This window comes from Cervus elaphus, chromosome 20, assembly GCF_910594005.1.
Source record: "Cervus elaphus chromosome 20, mCerEla1.1, whole genome shotgun sequence".
Lineage (NCBI taxonomy): Eukaryota > Metazoa > Chordata > Mammalia > Artiodactyla > Cervidae > Cervus > Cervus elaphus.
In genome coordinates, this window is record NC_057834.1 from 37,048,472 (window position 1) to 37,068,934 (window position 20,463).

At 48.7% G+C, this 20,463-nt stretch overlaps 1 protein-coding gene across 11 annotated transcripts in view; it reads left to right on the forward strand.

Moving 5' to 3' along the window:
• The window catches only part of ARHGEF11 (Rho guanine nucleotide exchange factor 11), a 108,026-nt gene that overhangs the window by 67,397 nt on the left and 20,166 nt on the right, over positions 1 to 20,463 (forward strand). For 8 of the 11 annotated variants that reach the window (XM_043878924.1, XM_043878923.1, XM_043878917.1 and 5 more), the window contains 12 exons: positions 4,945 to 5,064; positions 6,938 to 6,983; positions 7,549 to 7,625; positions 8,797 to 8,934; positions 12,252 to 12,326; positions 12,510 to 12,611; positions 13,689 to 13,787; positions 14,961 to 15,003; positions 16,093 to 16,189; positions 16,325 to 16,447; positions 19,150 to 19,173; positions 20,187 to 20,331. In XM_043878924.1, the coding sequence (XP_043734859.1) occupies positions 4,945 to 5,064; positions 6,938 to 6,983; positions 7,549 to 7,625; positions 8,797 to 8,934; positions 12,252 to 12,326; positions 12,510 to 12,611; positions 13,689 to 13,787; positions 14,961 to 15,003; positions 16,093 to 16,189; positions 16,325 to 16,447; positions 19,150 to 19,173; positions 20,187 to 20,331 (1,089 nt within the window). The remainder of the gene's footprint in view (positions 1 to 4,944; positions 5,065 to 6,937; positions 6,984 to 7,548; positions 7,626 to 8,796; positions 8,935 to 12,251; positions 12,327 to 12,509; positions 12,612 to 13,688; positions 13,788 to 14,960; positions 15,004 to 16,092; positions 16,190 to 16,324; positions 16,448 to 19,149; positions 19,174 to 20,186; positions 20,332 to 20,463) is intronic. The other 3 variants (XM_043878925.1, XM_043878926.1, XM_043878927.1) reach the window with 1 other exon arrangement.

Here is a 20,463-nt window from a genome sequence, read left to right on the forward strand (position 1 = left end):
ATGATAGCTGTGGCTTACAGCGAGCTCCTGGCCCCTTCATTTCAGTTCTGTTATGCCCACTGTATGTAAAGCGTTGTTTTAATTCCTAAAAGATTAGATAGTTCTTGCCCTCAACATGTTTACAATATCATGGGGAAAATTCATATTACAGTAGGAAAAAGAGTGGGAGGGACAAGGAAGGGAGCAGATTATTGTTATTAATTAATAATAGGAGATGTGAGGGAAACTTCACTGAGAAGACTGTGTTTCAGCTAGGCCTTGAAGCGTAGGGCCTCAATAAGCAAAAGAGATGGGGAAGAGAATGCTGAGAATGGATAGCATAGCTCCCAGGCACCAAGACATGAAAATATACTCATTTACTTAACAAACATTAAGTTCCTGCTGTGTGCCAGATACTGTGTGTGCTGCAGTGGAGGTGGGGACCAGTGCTAGGGACAATGGTTATAAAGTTAAGTGAGAGATGAACCTTTCCTTTAAGGGGTTTATAATCTAGTAGAATATCAATGGATGAATGAAGGAAGAGTTGCACTGCAGTATAATAAGTGCTGATACTAATATTTTGACACATGTCATAGAGTAATCAAGATAGTGTGGTACTGGTATAAGGATAGACCTGTAAATCAGTGAAATAGAATTCAGAGTCCAGAGATTAACCCATCCATCTGTGGTCAGTTGGTTTTTGAAAAAGTGTCGAGATAGTTCAGTGAAGAAAGAATAGTCTTTTCAACAAATGGTTCTGGGACAACAGGATATCTGTGCAAAGAATGAGTTTGGATTCTTACTTCACACAGTAAATAAATTTAAACACAGTAATAAAATTTAAGTCAAAATGGATCAAAGACTTAAGTATAAGAGTGAAAACTATTTTTAAGAACTATGAAACTCTTGGTAGAAAACATGGGTGTTTATTCCTTGATAAACCACTTGGACTAGACAGTGCTTTCTTAGCTGTGACACCAAAAGCGTAAATAACCAAAAAAAAAAAAAACTGAGAAGATAAATTAGACTTCATCAAAATTGAAAGCTTTTGTGCGTCAAAGGACACTAAAGTAAAACGACAACCACAGAATAGGAGAAAATATTTGCAGCTCATATAGGTCACAGTTCATTTCAGTTCAGTCACTCAATTGTGTCCGACTCTTTGCGGCCCCATCGACTGCAGCACGCCGGGCCTCCCTGTCCATCACCAAATCCTGGAGTTTACCCAAATTCACGTCCATTGAGTCAGTGATGCCATCCAACCATCTCATCCTCTGTTGTCCCCTTCTCCTGCCTTAATCTTTCCCAGCATCAGGGTCTTTTCCAATGAGCCAGTTCTTTGCATCAGGTGGCCAAAGTGTTGGGAGTTTCAGCTTCAGCATTAGTCCTTCCAGTGAATGCTCAGGACTGATCTCCTTTAGGATGGACTGTTTGGATCTCCTTGCAGTCCAAGGGACTCTCAAGAGTCTTCTCCAACACCACAGTTCAAAAGCATCAATTCTTTGGTGCTCAGCTTTCTTTATAGTCCAACTCTCACATCCATACATGACCACTGGAAAAACCATAGCCTTGACTAGACGGACCTTTGTTGGCAAAGTAATGTCTCTGCTTTTAAATATGCTGTCTAGGTTGGTCATAACTTCCCTTCCAAGGAGTAAGCGTCTTTTAATTTCATGGCTGCAGTCATCATCTGCAGTGATTTTAGAGCCCAAAAGAATAGTCAGCCACTGTTTCCACTGTTTCCCCATCTATTTGCCATGAACATATAGGTCTAGTACCTGAATATGTAATAGATACTTAAAAATCAACCCAGTTTAAAGGTTAGCTAAGGATTTGAATAGACAGTCCAATAAAGAAGACATACAAATGGCCAGTAAATACGTGAAAAGATGCTCAGTATCATTAGTCATTAGAAAGAGGCCAGCCAATACTTTGAGATACCACTGCACACCCACTTGGATGGCCAGAGCCAAAATAACAGTCGTTGGTGAAAATGTGGAGAAACTGGAGAAATTTTTTTTTTTTGAAATGTTTGTTTATATTTTGTCTACATATTCACTGTCCTGCTCTACTCCCACCGTTGATGCGAAAATGTAAAACGGTGCAGCCAGTTTGGCAATTCTTCAAAATGTTAAACACAGAAATATGATCTGTCAACTCCACGAACCTAAGTATATACCCAAGAGAGTTCAAAGCATAGAACCTCTTACGTGAACATTCATAATAGCACTTTTTAATTGCATAATAGCCAGAAGGTGGAAACCACCCAGATCCTCATTAACTGATGTGTAGATGAACAAAATATGTTCTCTCCATAAAATGGGATATTATTCAGCCATATAAGAGAGTGAGGGACTAATGCATGCTTTGATATGGAAGAATCCTGAAAACGTACCAGGTGAAAGAAGCCAGACACCAAAGGCCACATATTGTATGATTCCGTTTATGTGCAAATCCAGAAGAGGTAAATCCATAAAAACAGAAAATAAATCAGTGGTTGCCAGGAGATGGAGGAAGGGAGAAGTTGGGAGTGACTGCTTTCTTGTAGGGTTGAAGGAAGCGTTCTGGAATTAGATAGTGGAGATGTTTGTATAGCTCTGTGCATGTAGTAAAAGTCACTGGATTATATACTTTAAAATGGTGAGTTTATGTGAATTATATGTCAATAATAATTTTTAAATTATTTAAATTATAAAAAGAAGGAATAATTAATTACACAATGATCAGAGAAGGTTCATGAGACGACATTTCAGTTGCGCTCAGTCTGTTTCACTCTGGAAAGTGCTTTGGGCCTTCAGTAACATGATGAGCTTGAAGTTTATTCTGAAAGCAATGGGAATTGATCCAAGGATTTGAGTAGGGGAGTGATCATATCCTCAAATCTGTGTTCTTTAGAAAAGTGTAATAAGTGGATTGACACATAAGGAAACCTTCTCGGAGGCTGTTACAGTACATGAGAAGTGTATCAACTAGAAGGGAGAAGTAAAGGAGAAGAAAGAAAAGATAGCCCCAAGTTTGGGTGCTTGGATAGATGGTGATGCCATTGACGGAGTGAGACAGAGGAGAGAAGGATTAGGGGAAAGAAATGGCGGTCGGCTTTGGCTGTACTGAGTTTAAAGCAGCCATGGGAAGTTCAGGTAAAAAGACCACCCTCCAGGCACATGGAGATAACAAGGATGAACCTCAGAAGAAAAGATTGGATTTTGAAATGTTGATAGAGATCCGGGTATCCTCAGCATACAGGTGGCAGTTGAAATTTGGGACTAGATGATATCACCAAGGACAGAGAAGAGAGAGCTGACGGTGGAATTCCAGAGCTTCTGTGCTTCTGTGGCACACTGCATCAACCTGTAAACAGTCGCTGCTGTATTGTGTTTTAATCATTTGCTTGTCCTCCTCTATTGGCCTGAGTTCCTGAGGGCCGGGACCATGCCTACGTTGGCATATTCCTCCAGCGCAACTGGAACGGGGCCTGGCGTGTGTCAGCTCTGACGATGCTTGCAGAGCTAAAGGCTCACCTAGATTTAAGAGAGGAGGCAGGGGTAAATCTACAGCTGGGGGAGGGGTGTGACCCAAGTCAGTGTCAAGATGAGAAGTCAGAGGAGGACAGCATTTTGAGGAGGTGGATATTTAAAGAGCTCTGGAGAGATGAGGACTAGGAAGAAATCACCGGATTTCAGAAGAGCATGGTGATGGGAGGAACTAAACTGTGTCTGTTGGTGAGTGACTAGAAGACTAAGAAGCCTGGGCTCTACATAGAGACTCCTGTTTGGAAGCGTGTTGGCTGTAAAAGGAGGGAGAAAAGAATGAGGCAGTGGCTTGAAGACTAATCAGAGTTGATGGAGAAGGTTTTGGTGTAGTAGTTTGTTTCGTTTTAGGACAGGAAACTTGAGCCTTTTTATAGGATGAAGGGAAGGAGCCATTGGAATAAGGAAACTTTGAGGATATGTAAATGATGCCTAAGAGGAGCCCTGAGGCTGTTGGAGGCACTAACCTTGTACAGGATTTAGACGGAGTTTCTCTTCTAAGGCAGAGGGTAAGGGTAGCTGCGGATGCTTTGAAATGGAGTGAAGTTGGGAACCTTTACCAGATGATAGTATCTGCAGAGACTAAGAGGAGGGCTGAGGGCTTGAGAGGCATGGAGAAGATGAAACAGCAAGTATGAGGGGTCACAGGGAGGTTCCAGATGAGCTTGGAGAAAATGTGCACCCAATGTCTATGTAACTATTTAACCCACCAGCTTCATTGAGCATTTCCTATTGTAGTAAAATAATACTAGCTGCTGTGCATTCAGTCAAGTAGTTACGCACCAGACCTTCTGCTCAGCACTTTACATACATAATCTCATTCATAGCCTACATCCATCCCCAGAGGCAGGTACCACATCTCCATTTGATCTATGAGGACGTAGTCAAACTTGCCCACGTCTACACAGCTAGTAAGTAGAGGTGCCAGCGTTCAGAGGCAGGCCTCCCTGACTGCAGAGCCCAAGCTGTGTGCTAAAAGGATGCTAGATGAGTGTCAGTGGTTCCCAGCTACAGGGCTGGGGGACGGGGGTGCTGGCTTCCTCGGTCCAAGCTTCTTCGTCTCAACTCCCGTGGTTCTCGCTGTATGTTTCCTCCTTAGCGTTTTCTGTGTGTGCTGTCTGGCCGGTCACTTAAATATCTGAGTCTTGAGCTGCGGTCAAGGAAGACCTCACTTAGCACGTAGGCCTTAAGGCCAGGTCAGGTCAGGCCCGGCCTCTGTGTCCCGTCTTCCCTGCTGTCGTCGCCCCCTGTGTTCCCTTTCTCTCCGCGTGGCCTCCTCCGGGATGGCACACAGCTCCTCCGAGGCAGAGATCTCCTTTCTCTCCCCTTTGTTTTGGGGTAACTGCCTGCTCTCCCCCGTGAGTCGTCCGTTCTCTACTAACCGCTCCTCTGCCTTTTCCCTCCTTGTCCCCCTCGCCCCCGCCCACCGCGCCCCCAGCGTATCTGTGAGGTGTATAGCCGGAACCCCGCCAGCCTGCTGGAAGAGCAGATCGAAGGCGCCCGGCGGCGAGTCACTCAGTTACAGCTGAAGATCCAGCAGGAGACTGGTGGCTTAGTGGTGAGTGATGGCAGGCTTAGCTCTAGAACGGCTCGTGCAGGTGGCCGGAGGGGAGTGTGAGGGAGAAGGCTAGGACAGAGGCTTCCCGGGTCACACAGGACCCGGGGCGGAACCAGTGCGTGCTAGTGTTTCACAAAGAAACAGAGGTCGGCGGGTCTTCATTTAGCACCGCGGAGACTGGCCACTGTCCTGACACTTGGGACCCCATGGAAAGGGATGGCCTGTTTCTTGCCCTCCAGCAGCTTATAGTTGCAATGGAAATGGAAAGAAATATGCAGTAAATCAGACTGTCAGCTTTAACTTGCTGATTATCCATCCCCTGCTGGGTAGTTGCCTCATAGCTGAGGTATATTCCAACACTAATTTTACTCATTATTCATCCGGTAGCTTTTCCTGTCACCTCGCCCTCCAGTAATAGGTCTTCTCAAAGTAACGCGAGCACTTTTAAAGGTCAGCCTAAGTAAAGGGACCCCAGGCAGTTGAGAGGGATCTGTAGCGGCAGCTAACCACACTGCAGGAAATCCTCGGGAGGAGATGCCTCCTTATCTGTCCTAGTCAGGGACTTGACGCTTCATTAGTGCCTTGGTTCTGTCCATCAGGCCTTCATTCGTTGGGTAAATAGGAAGTAACTCTCCAGACACTTTAAGATCTCCAAGAACAATATTTGCCAGAATCAATAGAAATTATTTGAGGATTATCTACTTTCTTTTTCAGACCATCCAGATCAAAAAAGTCTGGGAAACACAAGCCAAACAGATTTAAACTTTTACTTTCTGAAGAATTTCTCAGTATCACATGGTTGATAGAAGCTCAGGTTTAGGATTCAGACCATCTGGATTCACCTCCCAGCTATAGGGCTCACCAGCTTTAAGACTCTTGGGCAAGTGACTCAGTGATTCCCTGGAAGGGGACTTCCCTGACAGTCCAGTGGTTAAGAGTTCACCTCCCAATGCAGGGAGGGCACAGGTTCAACCCCAGGTCAGGGAGTTAGAATCCCAGGTGCCCCAAAACATGAAACAGAAGCAGTACTGTAACAAATTCAGTAAAGGCCTTAAAAAATAAAAATAAGAATCCCTGGGAGCCTTGGTGTCCTCATTTATGAAATGGAGATACGCAGATCTGCCTGATGGTGTTGCTGTCAGAATTAAAGGGTGCCCTCAGCACGGGGCTGGTGTCTGTCCGCTGCTGCCGCTGCCTTTGTGCTCATTGTGCTGTGTAAGTGAGGAGTCTGAAACGCTCAGCTCGGAATCTGGGGGTCTGAGCGTCAACCCTTGCTTTATAGTTTGCCTGCTGTGTAGCTTGGGCAAGTTGCTTAAGGTCTCTGGGCTTCTGTTTGCTCATTTATAACATGGGAGTACCATACCTGCCTCCGAGTTATTAAAAAAAAAACAAAAACTAAATGAGATGTAGACAAGAGTGCTTCATTAACAGTAAAGCATCAGCAACATTGTTCCCTCCACAGTGGCTCGTCAGCCCCAGGCCAATGCCTGTCAGTCTTCAAAGATGTTTAGAGGCAGAGCTTTGCATCTGCGGGAGCTTTTCATACTCCTTGATGGTTCGGAAGTTCTTTCAGTGACAAGCCCAACTGAGGCAGTAGATGCTTTGAGGTCCAGGGTGAGAGAAATCAAGTAAGTTTTTAGAATTTTACCACTAGTAAAGCTCCCTTTTCACCATTAGGGGTCACCATTCTCCTTAAATTGTACAAATGAAGCAATAGCTCTTCTAACTGGGCATTTGTAAGGCAATGAGGAAGAGGCCACTAACTGTAAGCAGATGTCATCTGCTGAGACTGAGGGAAGGGTTGATTGGAGGAAAACAGTAGGGGGAGAGGTTCACAGCATTTGCCCTCCCTCCAGACCTCTCTTGTTTTTAGGACATACTTCCAGTATATGGTGACACCAGCCAGAGATCGTCAGAAGGTGAGTCCCCTCAGCATTCCTTTTTGCTCTGGCACATCTCTGGTTCACATTTCTTAACTATCGTCCCCTCCCTTTGGGGCACATTCAGGGGGGGAAATACAGTCCCTGCCTCCAAGAAATAGAGTAATAAGAGAAAGCAGTCTAAGTGACAGGGAAATGAATGTACAACCAACAGCCCTGGATAGATAAGTGCCGAGGAGATGCTAGAATGATGGTGGTCCAGACAACAGCATGCCTGGCAGCACCTGGCAGCTCGGAGCTCAAGAGATGCTGTCATAAGAAGAAATGGATGGGAACCAGAAGAGGGTAGGGATGAGCTGAGGGCTAGGACTTGTTGGGAGGTAGAGCTATGGAGGATTACTCTAGAAGGTGACACGGCCTGGGCACAGGTGTGCGGATAGGTGAAAGCTAGGTGTCTAAAGTCTCAGGAGAGCTAAAGGGAAACTGGGAAAGACAGGCCGATGGCAGCTTCGCCCCCCTGCCCTGGGCACAGGTTTCCAGAATAAAGGCCCTTCTCTCCCCCAGGCCACAGCTTCTTCCTCACCGTGTAAACTTTCCTTCCCAGGCCGACTCTCTCTGGATTCCCAGGAAGGGGATAGTGGCTTGGACTCCGGCACAGAACGCTTTCCTTCCCTCAGCGAGGTGAGTGCCAAGGCCGGGGGCAGCCCCGTTTAAAACCATGCATTCAGTGTCCCTTCTCTGGACATCGGTAGGTTCTCTGCTCACCACATGCACCGAGGCCTATAGCCTGTCATCTGGGCCCTCTGCTGTAGTTCTAGTTCCAAGGGTTTTAGTCATTCTGTTCTGAGTTCTAAAGAAAAAGCGGCGGGGGCGGGGGGGGGGGGGGCGGTGCGGGGGCGGGGAATGCATCCTACATGCAAGATCATCAAATCTGGCTTCTATTTTATCATAGTCATATCTGTTATATAGAGTCGGGTGGAGAGAGAGGCTGTCACATTAATCGTAGCAAGCCTTGTTTCAGTGTAAGAGACCAGAGACAGAAATTCTGTACAACAGTGACTGGACCAAAAACACATCTGCACCTGAGTGCAGATAGCATCATCTTAGAGTAATACAGTGAGCCCGGCCTGAGCGGAAGTGGCGGCTTCTCTGTCTTAGTCATAGATCTTTTACTTGAACAGCTCGTCTTCTCTGGAGTGGTCAGAAGAGCTTCAGGCTTTGGCCTCAAAGGTGGTCTTCTAGGTGTTCTCAGTCTGCATATATTAATTGCAGATATGAACTGGGAATATAAAAATTAGAGTGAATAGAAGAAGTAATAGCAGTGTTATCAAAATATTTACTTAGCCAGCTTAATGAAATAAGTAAGTAATTTAAAACATGTTTACAACCTGATTTTAAATAATGGTTGGAATTTTATTTCTTTACTGCTCCTGCCCCTTTGTGGGAATATGATGAATGTATGTGGAAGGCTCAGTATGTTGGAAAGACACCAAGGGCGAGGAGGGTCCTAAAGAATCCACAGCAGACGTACTCCTGCGGGCTCCACGTCTGGAAGCAGTGGGGCCTAGTGGGCAGTGGGGTGAGGCTGCCTGGGGAATACGGCGTTGCTAACTATCTGATCTTCAGCAAGTCCTGGAGCCTCTCCAAGTCTTAGTTTCTTTGTGCAAGAAGTGGGAGGAATACTAGCTTCTACCTCAGAGGGCTGTTGTAAGCATTAAATGATGTAATACACACCCTAGGGCTAGTATAATGCCAGGCACAGAGTAAGCACTAAATTTTTATTAGCCGATGAGCAGAGCCCTGAGGGTCTTCTGGGCGAGTTTCTGCCTCACAGAGTTCTCTGTTCCTCTAGTCCTTGGTGAATCGGAACTCGGTCCTGTCAGACCCTGGGCCGGACAGTCCTCGGACCTCCCCCGTGACCATGGCCCGGCTGGCGCAGCGCCACCGGCGGCAGGGCTCAGACGCACCAGCCCCCCCCAGCAGCGACCAGGTGGGTGACCAGAGCCACTCCGGGCTTTCTCCTTTCCCTGTTTGCAGAACTGGGCTCCCCACACGTGGCCTTGGACGATCGGACTGAGCCCTGTTTAGAGGTAGTGAAGGAAGAACATGGTATAAAAACACACACGGGAGAACGGCTGTCTTGAGTTGTTGGGTGAAGAGTCAGTGAATACATCTGTGGGGAAGTGATGTCCGAGGAGCAGATTGCTGCTCTTTATTTTAATGTCTGTATAGAATAGGAAGTAGATTTGTTCAGTGTTTCTCCAGAATAGTAATTTTCAACCTTCTGTTTCTTGAGCAAAGTTCCTTTCTTGAGCACAATCTTATTATTTGGCCCCCTAACATAGAAAACACATTAAAGCTCACTACCTGGAACTTTTCCTAATCAACTGCCCCACTTCGGCCCCCGACCTCAGGAGTTCTCCTCTGGAGCCCTAAGATTCTGCAAAACATGACTTGAAAGCTACTACTTTCAGGGGTGGTAGGTCCAGAGGGAGATTTCAGGGAGACAGGTTTTGGCTCCATACAAAAAGCTTGCGAAGAATCTGCGCTGTAAGACAATGGAATGGTCTGACTTGAGAGCCAGGGAGTTGGATGTCACTGTTGAGGCAGAAGCTTAGTCATTCCCTGTTAAAGACACTGGCAAGAAAACTCTTGAGTTTTGTAAAGCCTCTTAAAATTCTGTAAAGGTTCTTAAAATTCATCTGCTACCACCGTAATTTTTTTCCATATCCTCATACTAGCTGTATAATGTTACTTAATATTTTTCTCTACACTAACTTTTTAAAACTTCCGTTTATTTTTAAAGGAAATCTGCCATTACCTTATGTTAAAACAAACATCATACACCATTTGATGCTCTAGTTCTCCGTGGAGAATAGAGTTTAGTTACTTTCAGGTCTTGGAGTGGGGAAAAGCAGGGAAGTGGATTGCATATGTGTTAAAATGCTTAGTGCATCAGGTACTGTGCTATTTCCTTTAGGAAAAAAAATTCTCATTTAATTATCACCACCAGAAAAGGAGACAGGCATGAGAATCTCTATTCAGTGAGAAACTGAGACAGAGAAAGGCTGAGGGACCATCCAAAGACTCAGCCTGCTGTTGGCAGTATCGGACTAGAATTTGGTGTCCTGAGCCCCAGTGCAGAACTGCCTCCTGTCCTGGACACTCTGATGACTTCTCCCACTTCTGCACACCCCACCCCCCCTTAGCAGTACTGCAGGGCCAAGGCAAGGAGGTCAGGCGCACATCCTGTTCTTAAAGGAAGTTTTACTTTAGGTAGCTGCTAGGAGCAGGTGTGGAATAATTGGTCTCAGAGTCCTTTTCCTCCTTCTCTGAACTTGTTTCAACTTGGAAAACTATTTAAATTGTTATTTTTCAGTGATAAGAGCACATATAGTATAATTCCAGTTTCTTAATAACAATTTATGTTAGTAAGAACACAGGTGCAAACCTATACCATCCATGAAACTGCCAGCAGCTAGGGGGTAGAATCATAGGGAATTCAAACTTTGTTATATAATTCTGCAGTATTTGATTTTCTTAGGAAATGGCAATTCACTCCAGTATTCTTGCCTGGAGAATCCCATGGACAGAGGAGCCTGGCAGGTTATAATCCATGAGGTCACAGAGTCAGACATATATGAGCGACAGAGCACACACACACACAGAGCTACCCTCTACAGTGGGTTCAGGATGAGCTACTCAGCCCCTGCTTTCCTTGGAAGAGGCTGACAAGCTCTTAGATCAAATCCCCAGCAGTTTTCACACAACCTGAGTACCGCTGCCATAGAAACCCCAGGTGGCACTAGTGGTAAAGAACCCACCTGCCAATGCAGGAGACATAGGAGACGCAGGTTCCATCCCTGGTTCAGGAAGATCCCCCGGAGGAGGGCATGGCAACTCTCTCCAGTATTCTTGCCTGGAGAATCCCATGGACAGAGGAGCCTGGCGGGCTGTGGTCCATAGGGTCGCAAAGAGTCGGACACGACTGAAACAACTCAGCATGCATGCACACATGATAAACATTCTGCTTTTGCAATCAGAAAAACTGTAAGGTTTGTAAAGACTTTAAAAAAATAAATCCTTCCCCCAAACACGCAAAAAACTACTGCTTTTAGATTTCACTAGAGAGCCAAGTAGAGCCAGAAGCGGTCATCCAACACCCCCTGGTCACCCCCTGGACCTCAGAGGAGTGAGTGTCGGGGAGAGGAGAATACTCAGGGTGTGTCTGAGGAATACAGGTCCAGCACATGAGGCCTGAGTCTGCACCTTCAAACATGCCGTTATAATTGGGTGCTAGACTCTGATCTCTAGGTGTATCCTGAGTCTCTCGTGTTCTATACTCAGTCCTTCTGAGCGCAGAGTCTGTAAATACCCAGGAGGACAAAAATGAGTGAGGAGTATTGGAGAGAAACTGTCAGGAGAAGTCCCTCAAGCAGGTGGAATAGGAAGGTATCTTAGACCTGAGAAAAAGGAGGCGTGAGAATTGCCTACTCTAGACGGGTTCCAGAACACAGCCCTCGCTGGGGAATCACTGAATATGAGGGAGAATAAACTGAGTGGAAAGTATAGTTGGGAGGAGAGTTTGAGAGCTGAAGTCACCTTTGGGAGAAAGCCTAAGTGAAGCGTGTGAGAAGTGTGCACAGTATGAAACCTCTCATAGACCTAATTGGTAGTGTAAGGGGGAGGCTAGAAAACCCATGCTGAGAAGCTTGCAATTTAGACAGGATGTGGGGGTTTACCACAGATTATTGAACCGGCCGGGGAAATGATGGCAATGGTGTTGGAAAAGGATCAGCTGCATCCCCTTTCACTCAGGGAGGCGGAGAGGGACCACCGGGCTCTCCTCCGGCAGAGGCGGCAGGCACCCGGTAACTGTGGAGGAGCACATAGAAGGTGCTGGGTTTGGAGGCTGTGTGTTTGGGGTGGGGGGGCGCTGCTGAGGAGAACAGCAAAGCCCCCAGCCCACCGGTCCAGCGGGAGCACCAGATTCTTACTTTGCAGGCTGACACTCCCTCCTCAGATCTTTCACAAACAGGAAGTGAGCACTTTCTCTCACTTCCCATCTTCATACGTCATGTGACCAGGCTGCTCTGAGTCTGCCCTGCCCCACCCAGGAGCAGTTGCCTGCCTGCAAGTGAAAATCACTGATTCTGCCCTCTGAGGTTTGGGGGGGTTGGTGAGGTGCCAGTGTGGAGCATGTGGCTCTCCTTGTCAGCGCTGTGCTGGCCCTGAGCAGACTCCACCGCAGAGGCCAGATTCCTGTCCTCGGCCCTCTCACGCCTGCAACTTGACTCTCTCCCCCAGGGTGCAGATCAGAGCCCAAAGCCTTTAATTATTGGCCCAGAGGAAGATTATGACCCGGGTTATTTCAACAACGAGGTAACAGTTTCCTGATTTTTCTCCTTTCGTCATTCTCTGTCATACCCGCTGCTCTGGACTGGCACCAGCCGGGAGGGAGCATCGGGGAGGGAGCACGCTCACCAGGCGGGGACCCCGGGGCGGAGCTGGCGCAGGCGGTGCCCTCCCTCTGCCCCCAGCCCTGCCCGTGCTTCTGCCTTCCAGAGCGACATCATATTCCAGGACTTTGAGAAACTTAAGTCACGGCCAGCCCACCTGGGGGTTTTTCTACGGTACATCTTCTCTCAGGCGGACCCCAGTCCCCTGGTAAGTTGCAGGTGTCTGTCTCAGGTGAATACCTGCTTGTGCTTGGCCTCTGGCCCTGTGCTCTAGATACGGTCAGTCAGGTCCGCGGACATGATCAGGCATCACGAAGACAGACAAAATAGAAAAGAAGGTGCAACCTAGGTGAAACGGATTCTTGCTGCTGGCTGTATCGATAGCACACAGGGGAGGAGGAAGGGCTAGACTAAGAAAGCTGTCATTCTGAATCTGCTTGGATGGTCTTTCTGGGTTTTTGGAATGAAGGTGGATACAGATGAATCGTGAGGGGTTTAAAGAGCAGCCCTTGTAAATACACAGTGTTGCCGTAAGAAAGCTTGGCATTCAGGCAAGGTGATAAAAGGTCCTCAGTCTGAAGGTGATGACAAAGAGGATCGATCATGAAAGGTGGAGATCAGGGTTCCCGGTGACAGTGCTTTGAGCCAGCAGCCTTCCCAGTTTCTGTCATTCTGCTCAGGTGCTCATAAAGGAAGGGAGAGGAAGGAGAGAGACTGCTGTCGTGTTCTCCAGAATAAGCTTCTTGCCCTTGGCATGCACTGCTGTCTTTCCTTTCCGGGGCTATCTCTGTTAGAAGCCAGAGTCAGCATCTGTCTGCTCAGCAGGTGTTCCGTGAACACCCATGTGTATGTCCCGAGCGCTGGTATCTCAGGAGCATTCCTGAATGAAGATGAGGTGCAACACAAAGAGAAACACAGGCCCTTAAAAACAACAGATGAACAAGTACGAGACAGAATGTCACGTGTGGAGAGGAGTCAGAATTGGGGAGTGATCGTGTTGGGCGGGGGTGGGGGGGTGGTGCGTGTGCATACCAAGGACTGGGGTTGATCAACCACAGGTTTCTGAAACACTTTCAGCCAGGGCTTCTCAACCTCATCACCACTGACCTTTTGGGGTGCTGGGGTGTGCATGCAGGATCTTAGCTGCATCACTGTACTCCACCCAATAGATGCCAGTATCAGATGTAACAGTCAAAAATGCCACCAGACATTACTAGGTGTCTCCTGGAGGGCAAAAAGACTCCGGGTTGAGAATCACCACTCTAACCCATTTTCTCTCTCCTAGCTTTTTTACTTGTGTGCAGAAGTTTATCAGCAAACAAACCCCAAGGATTCCCGAAGCTTGGGAAAAGACATCTGGAATATTTTCCTAGAGAAAAATGCGGTAAGGCAGTCATAAATTGGATTACAGTTTTACTATATTGTTTTGAACCCTCAGAGGCAGAGGGAAGACTAAGCAAAACATTCAGGCCAAATTTAGACAGGTTCTTAAAGAGGATTCCTGGGTTCTCCTAGCTCTGGTCTCTAAAGTTTGATCGCCTCTTGTACCTCTTTTGTTCCACATCTGGCAAGATAGAACACACACTGCCTCTCTCTGAAATGTTTAGAGGAGACAAGAACTTGCACTGTGTCCTAATTGATCTCCTCTGGATCAGTGCCCTGGTTTCCTTCAACTCTCCTTGCCTTGCTCATCCCTGGGATGAAGACATCAGATGATAGAAATCAGTGAGCCAAGAGGCGAGCCCAGATTTCTGAAGCTCAGCCTGACTTTCTCTTACTACCCAAAGGCAGGGTTCAGAGGGAGGGGACCCCAGAGTGTCTGGGGCGGATGAGCACTCTGCCTCTGGACATAGCTCCCAAGGATGTGTCGGGGTTACCTGGTGGCAGTACCCTGGCCTGCAGAGGGTAGTTCCCATCTTGGACTTTCTAATCTGATCAACTAAAGTAATTCCAAAATGACTTTGTTCATCTGGCAGTAAGCTACTAGGACTAATGAGATTGGGAAATAAACTGTTTTTCCTCAAGATTTTTATTTTTGTCCCCTTCAGCGGGTTTTGAGTAAGGAGGTTAGAGCTGCCAGTTGTTCTCTGTTGGTTGTTAGGGAACCGCCTGAGGATAGAGTTGTCAGGCCTGGTAGAGCAGAGGCAGGCAGCGTGCTCATGGGAAGACTTGGTAACAGAGGCCAGCTCTCCTTTGGGAGTGAAAGAAACGGGGGACTGTCAGATCACCTCATAAAGAGTTCTCCGTCGCGGCTAAACTAGTCCCAGGTCACTTTCTCGGACCTTTCCATTCCACTCACCCTGATGTCCCTGAGATAAGAGTGGGAACTTTCAGGTGCCGCCCTCAGACTATGGCCCTAGCTTGCCTTGCCACCTTGGAGTCCACTTCTCGAATCGCTAACCTGGAATTCAGTGGGCAGGAGGGGAGTGGAGGGCGTGGTCGTGCAGGGAGGGTGGGGCGCAGGTGATGTTCCGGGGCCCCCCGCCCCCGCATGGCACCTCCCCGCCCCACTCAGGTGTGTGTGGACCTCACCACTTCTGCCCCCTCCTTCTTTCAGCCTCTGAGAGTGAAGGTCCCAGAAATGTTACAGGCAGAAATTGGTAAGTTGGCTCCTTGGTCAGTTCGTGTCCTTTTGGGTCCGTCTTGTGCCCCCTCAGGATGGGGGGCGGGGAAAGGAGGGGACACACACAGTCCCTGCCTTGGGCAGCTGTTCTCAGATAGGGGGAAATAGGGACAGTTCCTCCTCACAGTAGTCCGTGGACAAGCGCAAATAGAGGACACACCCTGCCTGGGAACTTGTCATGGGGAGTCACGGCTTGATCAGGAGACCAAGGTCTTTTCTCCCAGCCTTCCACGTGACCTCTCTGGGCCTCAGTTGGCTCAACTGTTCCAAGAGGAAATTGGATTACTAGACCTGGTCACTCATCAGGATCCCTTGGGGAATTCTTTCTTAAAAACACAGAAACCAGGGCCTCACTCCACCCCACCTGCAGAGTCAGAGTCTCTGGAGTGTTTTTGTTCTTTTGTTTTGCTGTGTTTGAGTTCCTTCAGTAACACAGTGAGGAGCCAGTGCATGGGGTGGTTGCTCTGCTCCCTCCTCACTCAAGTCTGAGTAGAAGAGCTGAGGGATACCTGTGGTGAGGATGTCAGTCTGAGAGGCGAATCCCAGGAGCTTTCTAGAGGGTAGGAGTTGGAAGCTGCCCTCGAAAAGAGGCACTTTTCAGGCCCGGATGACAGGAACCTTGTGGGCACAGGCAGAGGGCAGATGTAGGGACAGGAAAGGCACTGTCCAGTCTCTGGTGCCGAGTTGGGGCATCCTTGCCTTTTTCATCTTTGCTAGCTGGGCCTGGGGCCATGGGGGAAGACTGAGCCTCTTAGAGGTTTGCGCTAGATGTCAGAGCACAGCGTCTGGACACATCCAGAGAGGAGCTTTAATGTTTCCCCACTTAATGAGTGTGGAACACCCTGAAAATGCTTTTGTCCTTGAGGCTTGGACATCAGGATTCCAGTCCTGAGTTGAGGAGAGACCTGGTAGGTCCAGGCCTCACTTGCCATAGTTAACAGGGGGACAGACACCAGCTTGCCCTCAGGACCACAGGGAGCTAAGAGACTTGGAGGTCCTGAGCCAATGTAACCTCATCCTCCCCAACACTCGCTCCCCTTGCCGTCTTCCCTCTGCCCCATCACAGACCTGCGCCTGCGAAGCAGTGAGGATGTGCGTGCGGCTCTCTGTGAGGCTCAGGAGGCGGCCATGCCGGAGATCCAGGAGCAGATCCACGACTACAGGTGTCCGGCGCCCACCCTCCTGCTCCCTCCCTGGCCCCCGCCCCTTTTCTTTCCCCTGATGTGTGTATGTGCCTCACTCCCTGTCCAGTGTTGGACGTTGGTATACATTTGTTTCTCTCTCTCTGTCTGGCTCAGAACAAAGCGCACCCTGGGGCTAGGCAGCCTGTACGGTGAAAACGACCTGCTGGAGCTGGATGGGGACCCTCTCCGTGAGCGCCAGGTGGCCGAGAAGCAGCTGGCTGCCCTAGGAGACATCCTGTGAGTCTCAGCACACTCCCACCCCAAGACACGCTGCACAGATTGATGTGGTTCATGGGTCTGTTTCCCAGCCTCTCCCCCTCTTCCACTTCTTGCCTGACCCGTCTTCCCCTGGAAGATGGGGAGAGTCCCACACTCCTGCTTCATGTCCCAGGCTGGGGCTCCTGACAGTAATCCAGTGGTCGTGACAAACCACAGGCTCCAGGAACGCAGGGAGCTTTCTGCTCCCTTTGGAGCCTCTCCCTGACAGTTCTCCCTTCTTGCTCAACGGTCATATCTGGCGCTGAGTGTGAGAGCTAAGCTGTGATTCTCCAGGGGATGAAGTTCCTTCAGGAGGCAGATGGCTCATGGGAAATTGAACCATTCTTAACTGAGTACACCAGAGTACTGAGCTAACTGAACTTAGGCACTTCTGGAACACCTGCTGTGGTTGTCTCTTTCCAGTCCTGTTTTCTGAACATGTCCCAGGCTCCTGGAATGACTTTGTGAGGACGTTCCCAGGCGTAGACATAGATTTTCACCCCGCTACTGCTTCTCCAGTCAGTAGCTGTGTGGCTTGTTTTGTTTTGGTCACACCACGGGCATGCAGGGTCTTCATTCCTGGATCAGAGATCTCACCTGTGGCCCCTGCAGTGGAAGTGCTGAATCTTAACAACTGGACCGTCAGGGAATTCTGAGTAGTTGTATGGCCTTGATCAAGCCATTTCATCTACCTTGAAAGTGAAAGTTCTAGTCATTCAGTTGAGTCCTACTCTTTGAGACTCCATGCACTGTAGCCCTCCAGGATCCGTGTCCATGGGTATTCTCCAGGCAAGAATACCAGAGTGGGTAGCCATGCCCTTCTCCAGGGGATCTTCCCAACCCAGGGATCAAACCTCAGTTTCCTGCATTGCAGACAGATTCCTTACCATCTGAGCCACCAGGTCTCATCTCAAATGACAAAAGTTGGGCTAGATGATCTCTGCTGATAATTCAGTTCAGCAAATATTCATGGAGTCCCCACTGGTGCTAAGCACTGTTCTAGGCTCCTGGGATACGTTAGTAAACAAACAGCAGTGCTTCTGGAGCTATGCTATTGTGGGAAGATAATGCAGTGTCTAATAAATAAGTAAACTGTACCTAGTGCAGGCTGAGGGAGGTCAGGAGCACCTAAGCCAGTGGGTTACGATTTCAAATAAAGCCTTATCCAGAAGTTACATTTAGGCGACTGAAGAGAAGGGGGACATCATCCTTGGAAACGTCTTGGGGGACGAGCATCCCAGGCAGAGGGAACAGCCAGGGCATGTTTGGGGAACAGGAGGAGGTGAGTGTGACCAGAGCAGATTGAGAAACTCAGTGCTGACGTCAGAGGTAACTGGAGGTGCAGCCTCGCAGAGCCTGGGAACTGTTGTATCTCCTCTGGTTTTTCTCTCCGTGAACAAGGAGCCACTGGAGTTGAGACTCGAGTGTGGGTGGAGGGTGGTGGGAGAGCATGGTGGGGTTCCAAACAGGGAAGTCAGTTACCGTAGCTCACACAGTAGGGCTCAGGCCAGAGCCTTGGTGCTGGAGGCTGTAGAAAGAGGTCAGCTCCAAGTATGTTTTGACAGTAGAACCAACAGGAGAAATTTCCTAGAAAATGATGCATAGCATGTGAGAGAAAGAAAAACCAGGGACGACTCCATAGTTCTTACCTAAACGACTAAAAGGACAAACGTGTCATCAGTCGAGTTAGGGACAGCTGTATGGGGGACAGTTTAGTGGTAGAAAGTTGGGGGCTCAGTTTTGCAAGTGTCAGAAATCTCACGTCTTTTTAGGCATCAGACTGGAGATTTGAATAGGCAGCTGAGTGTACGAACCTGGCATTTGACACGAGGTCCGGGTTGGAGATGAGACTAGATGAAGTCCCACGGGGCGGGCATAGTCTGAAAACTACCCTATGACCCTCAGCCTGAGTCTTTCTGGGCCTTAGTTTCCCTAACAACAGCCAGATGATGGTTGTCACCCCAATGACACAGGGGTGGAGGCAAAACATAGCCCAGCCTGTTCTGAGATCGTCGGCACCACAGAATTGTATGAAATTATTACTGACAGCACAGGTACCCTACTTACAGTGGCTTCTATTTAAAAGAACTAAGCCTTTGCCTCATTAAATGGATATATAATACTGACTCATGGGTTATTTTGAGTATAAATATTATACATGTAAATAGCTTAGAATAGTGCCTGGCCCATAGTGAGCACGCAGATACTAGTTGCTGTTGTCATTTATCTCTTTTAAATGGGTTCCTGTGAATCAAGTTTCAAGGTATTATCTCTGCTCCCTCACTTTCTTTCCTTTTGCCTCAGTGCCAGCCCAGCCCTTCTCATTTAGTCCTAGGTGGACACAGAGAGGAGCCTCTTCCTCCATAATAGCTGCAGAGGCTGAAACAGACACCAAGCAAGAGGCTGTATTTGCCACAGTCCCCCTTCCTTTTAGCCAGAAGGATACCATCATCGTCACTCTGCTAACTGAGTCCCTCAGAGGAGTGAGAACCCCCGCCTCCTGAGCCCTAGGCTGGCTCCAGAGCTGAGAACAGGGGTCTGAGTCTGACCTTTCACCACCCTGCTCCCCTCCCAGACACCCTCCCTTCCTCTAGGAAAGGACTTACCCTCCTCCCGTCTTGCACAGGCGGATGAGCCTCTGCCTTTGCGGTCTGAGTCATTTGTTCTCTCTTTTGTTCCAGGTCCAAATATGAGGAAGACAGGAGGTGAGTGAGTCTGTATGGTTTCAAGGTGGAAGGAGTGGGGCCGAGCTACTGGGCGGTGCGTCTCTGCCAAGCACAGGGGACTCCCTAGCGTCAGAGCTTAGTTCCCACGTGTCTGTGTAACATAACACAGGGGGGTCACACGGTCCAGGCCTGACTGCCGGGAACGTAGGACTACTCCTCAGTGTGCGGACACCAGGCTGCCATCACGCCCATTCCTGGCCTCCTCTTTTCCGCCCACATCAGCCCTGGCTCTGCCTCCCCACTTCTTTCTCATAAACCGCCGAGAGAGGGAGCGGTGACAGGATCAGCCTGAGTTAGCAGTACCTACAGAGAGGAGCTGGGATACAACACACTTACTCCGCCGACACTTTTTTTCCCTTGCAGCCTTTGTTTCTCGGCAGCCAGTGTTAGAATGAGTGTGCATTCCTTGAGCATACACACACTTCATAAGGTAGAGAAGATGGGGATAGAAGTCTGTTTCAGAGAGGAGGAAAGCCAGGGCTGAAGCATTTGTTTCATTGAATCCACAAAGTGGATAATCTCTCCAGTGCATTGAGAGACAAGTACATTATTTTTAAACACGGAAGTCTGGACAGTTTCATTTCTGGCAGTTGGAAGCAACTTGACAGATCCTTTCTATCCTTTCCTCCTTGTACTTGGGGTGGGTGGTGGCAAAGGCCGTTTACCAGACTTGCCAGGGCCAGGTGGCTTTTCTTCCCATCCCTCTGCCATCCCAGCCCCGAGTATGTGCCTGAGGACCTCAGCTGTGGGCTTCCACCGTCCTCCAGGCATGCCTGTGGCTTATTTGCTTTTGTTTTGATGAACTGATGCGTCCTTCCACTCGCCCACTCTCCCTTGGTCAGGAAGAGTTCTGCATAGGAAAAGAATTCTGACTTCTTCTGGGAGTCATGCAAGTCAAAACACCACCACCACCCCACCCTCACACACACCCTGCCTGCAGAGTCCCAGCCCTTCCACCTGCTTCCGATTCACCGCCTGTTCCTCTCTTACAGTGGCCCCATGGGCTTCGCCCTCAATACCTACATGAGCCATGCGGGCATCCGTCTTCGAGAAACACGACCCCTCAACACGGCTGAAAAGGCCCAGTCTGCTCCTGACAAAGACAAGTGGCTACCCTTCTTCCCAAAAACCAAGAAGGTGACAGAGCTCCCCCAGACAGGAGCATCTCTTGGCAAGATCCCTGCACTGAAGCAGCCGGGAGAGCCCTCTCCGGTTGCCTGGCTCGTCCTGCTGCCTTTGGACACAGAGTCATTGAGAATCACCAGACTA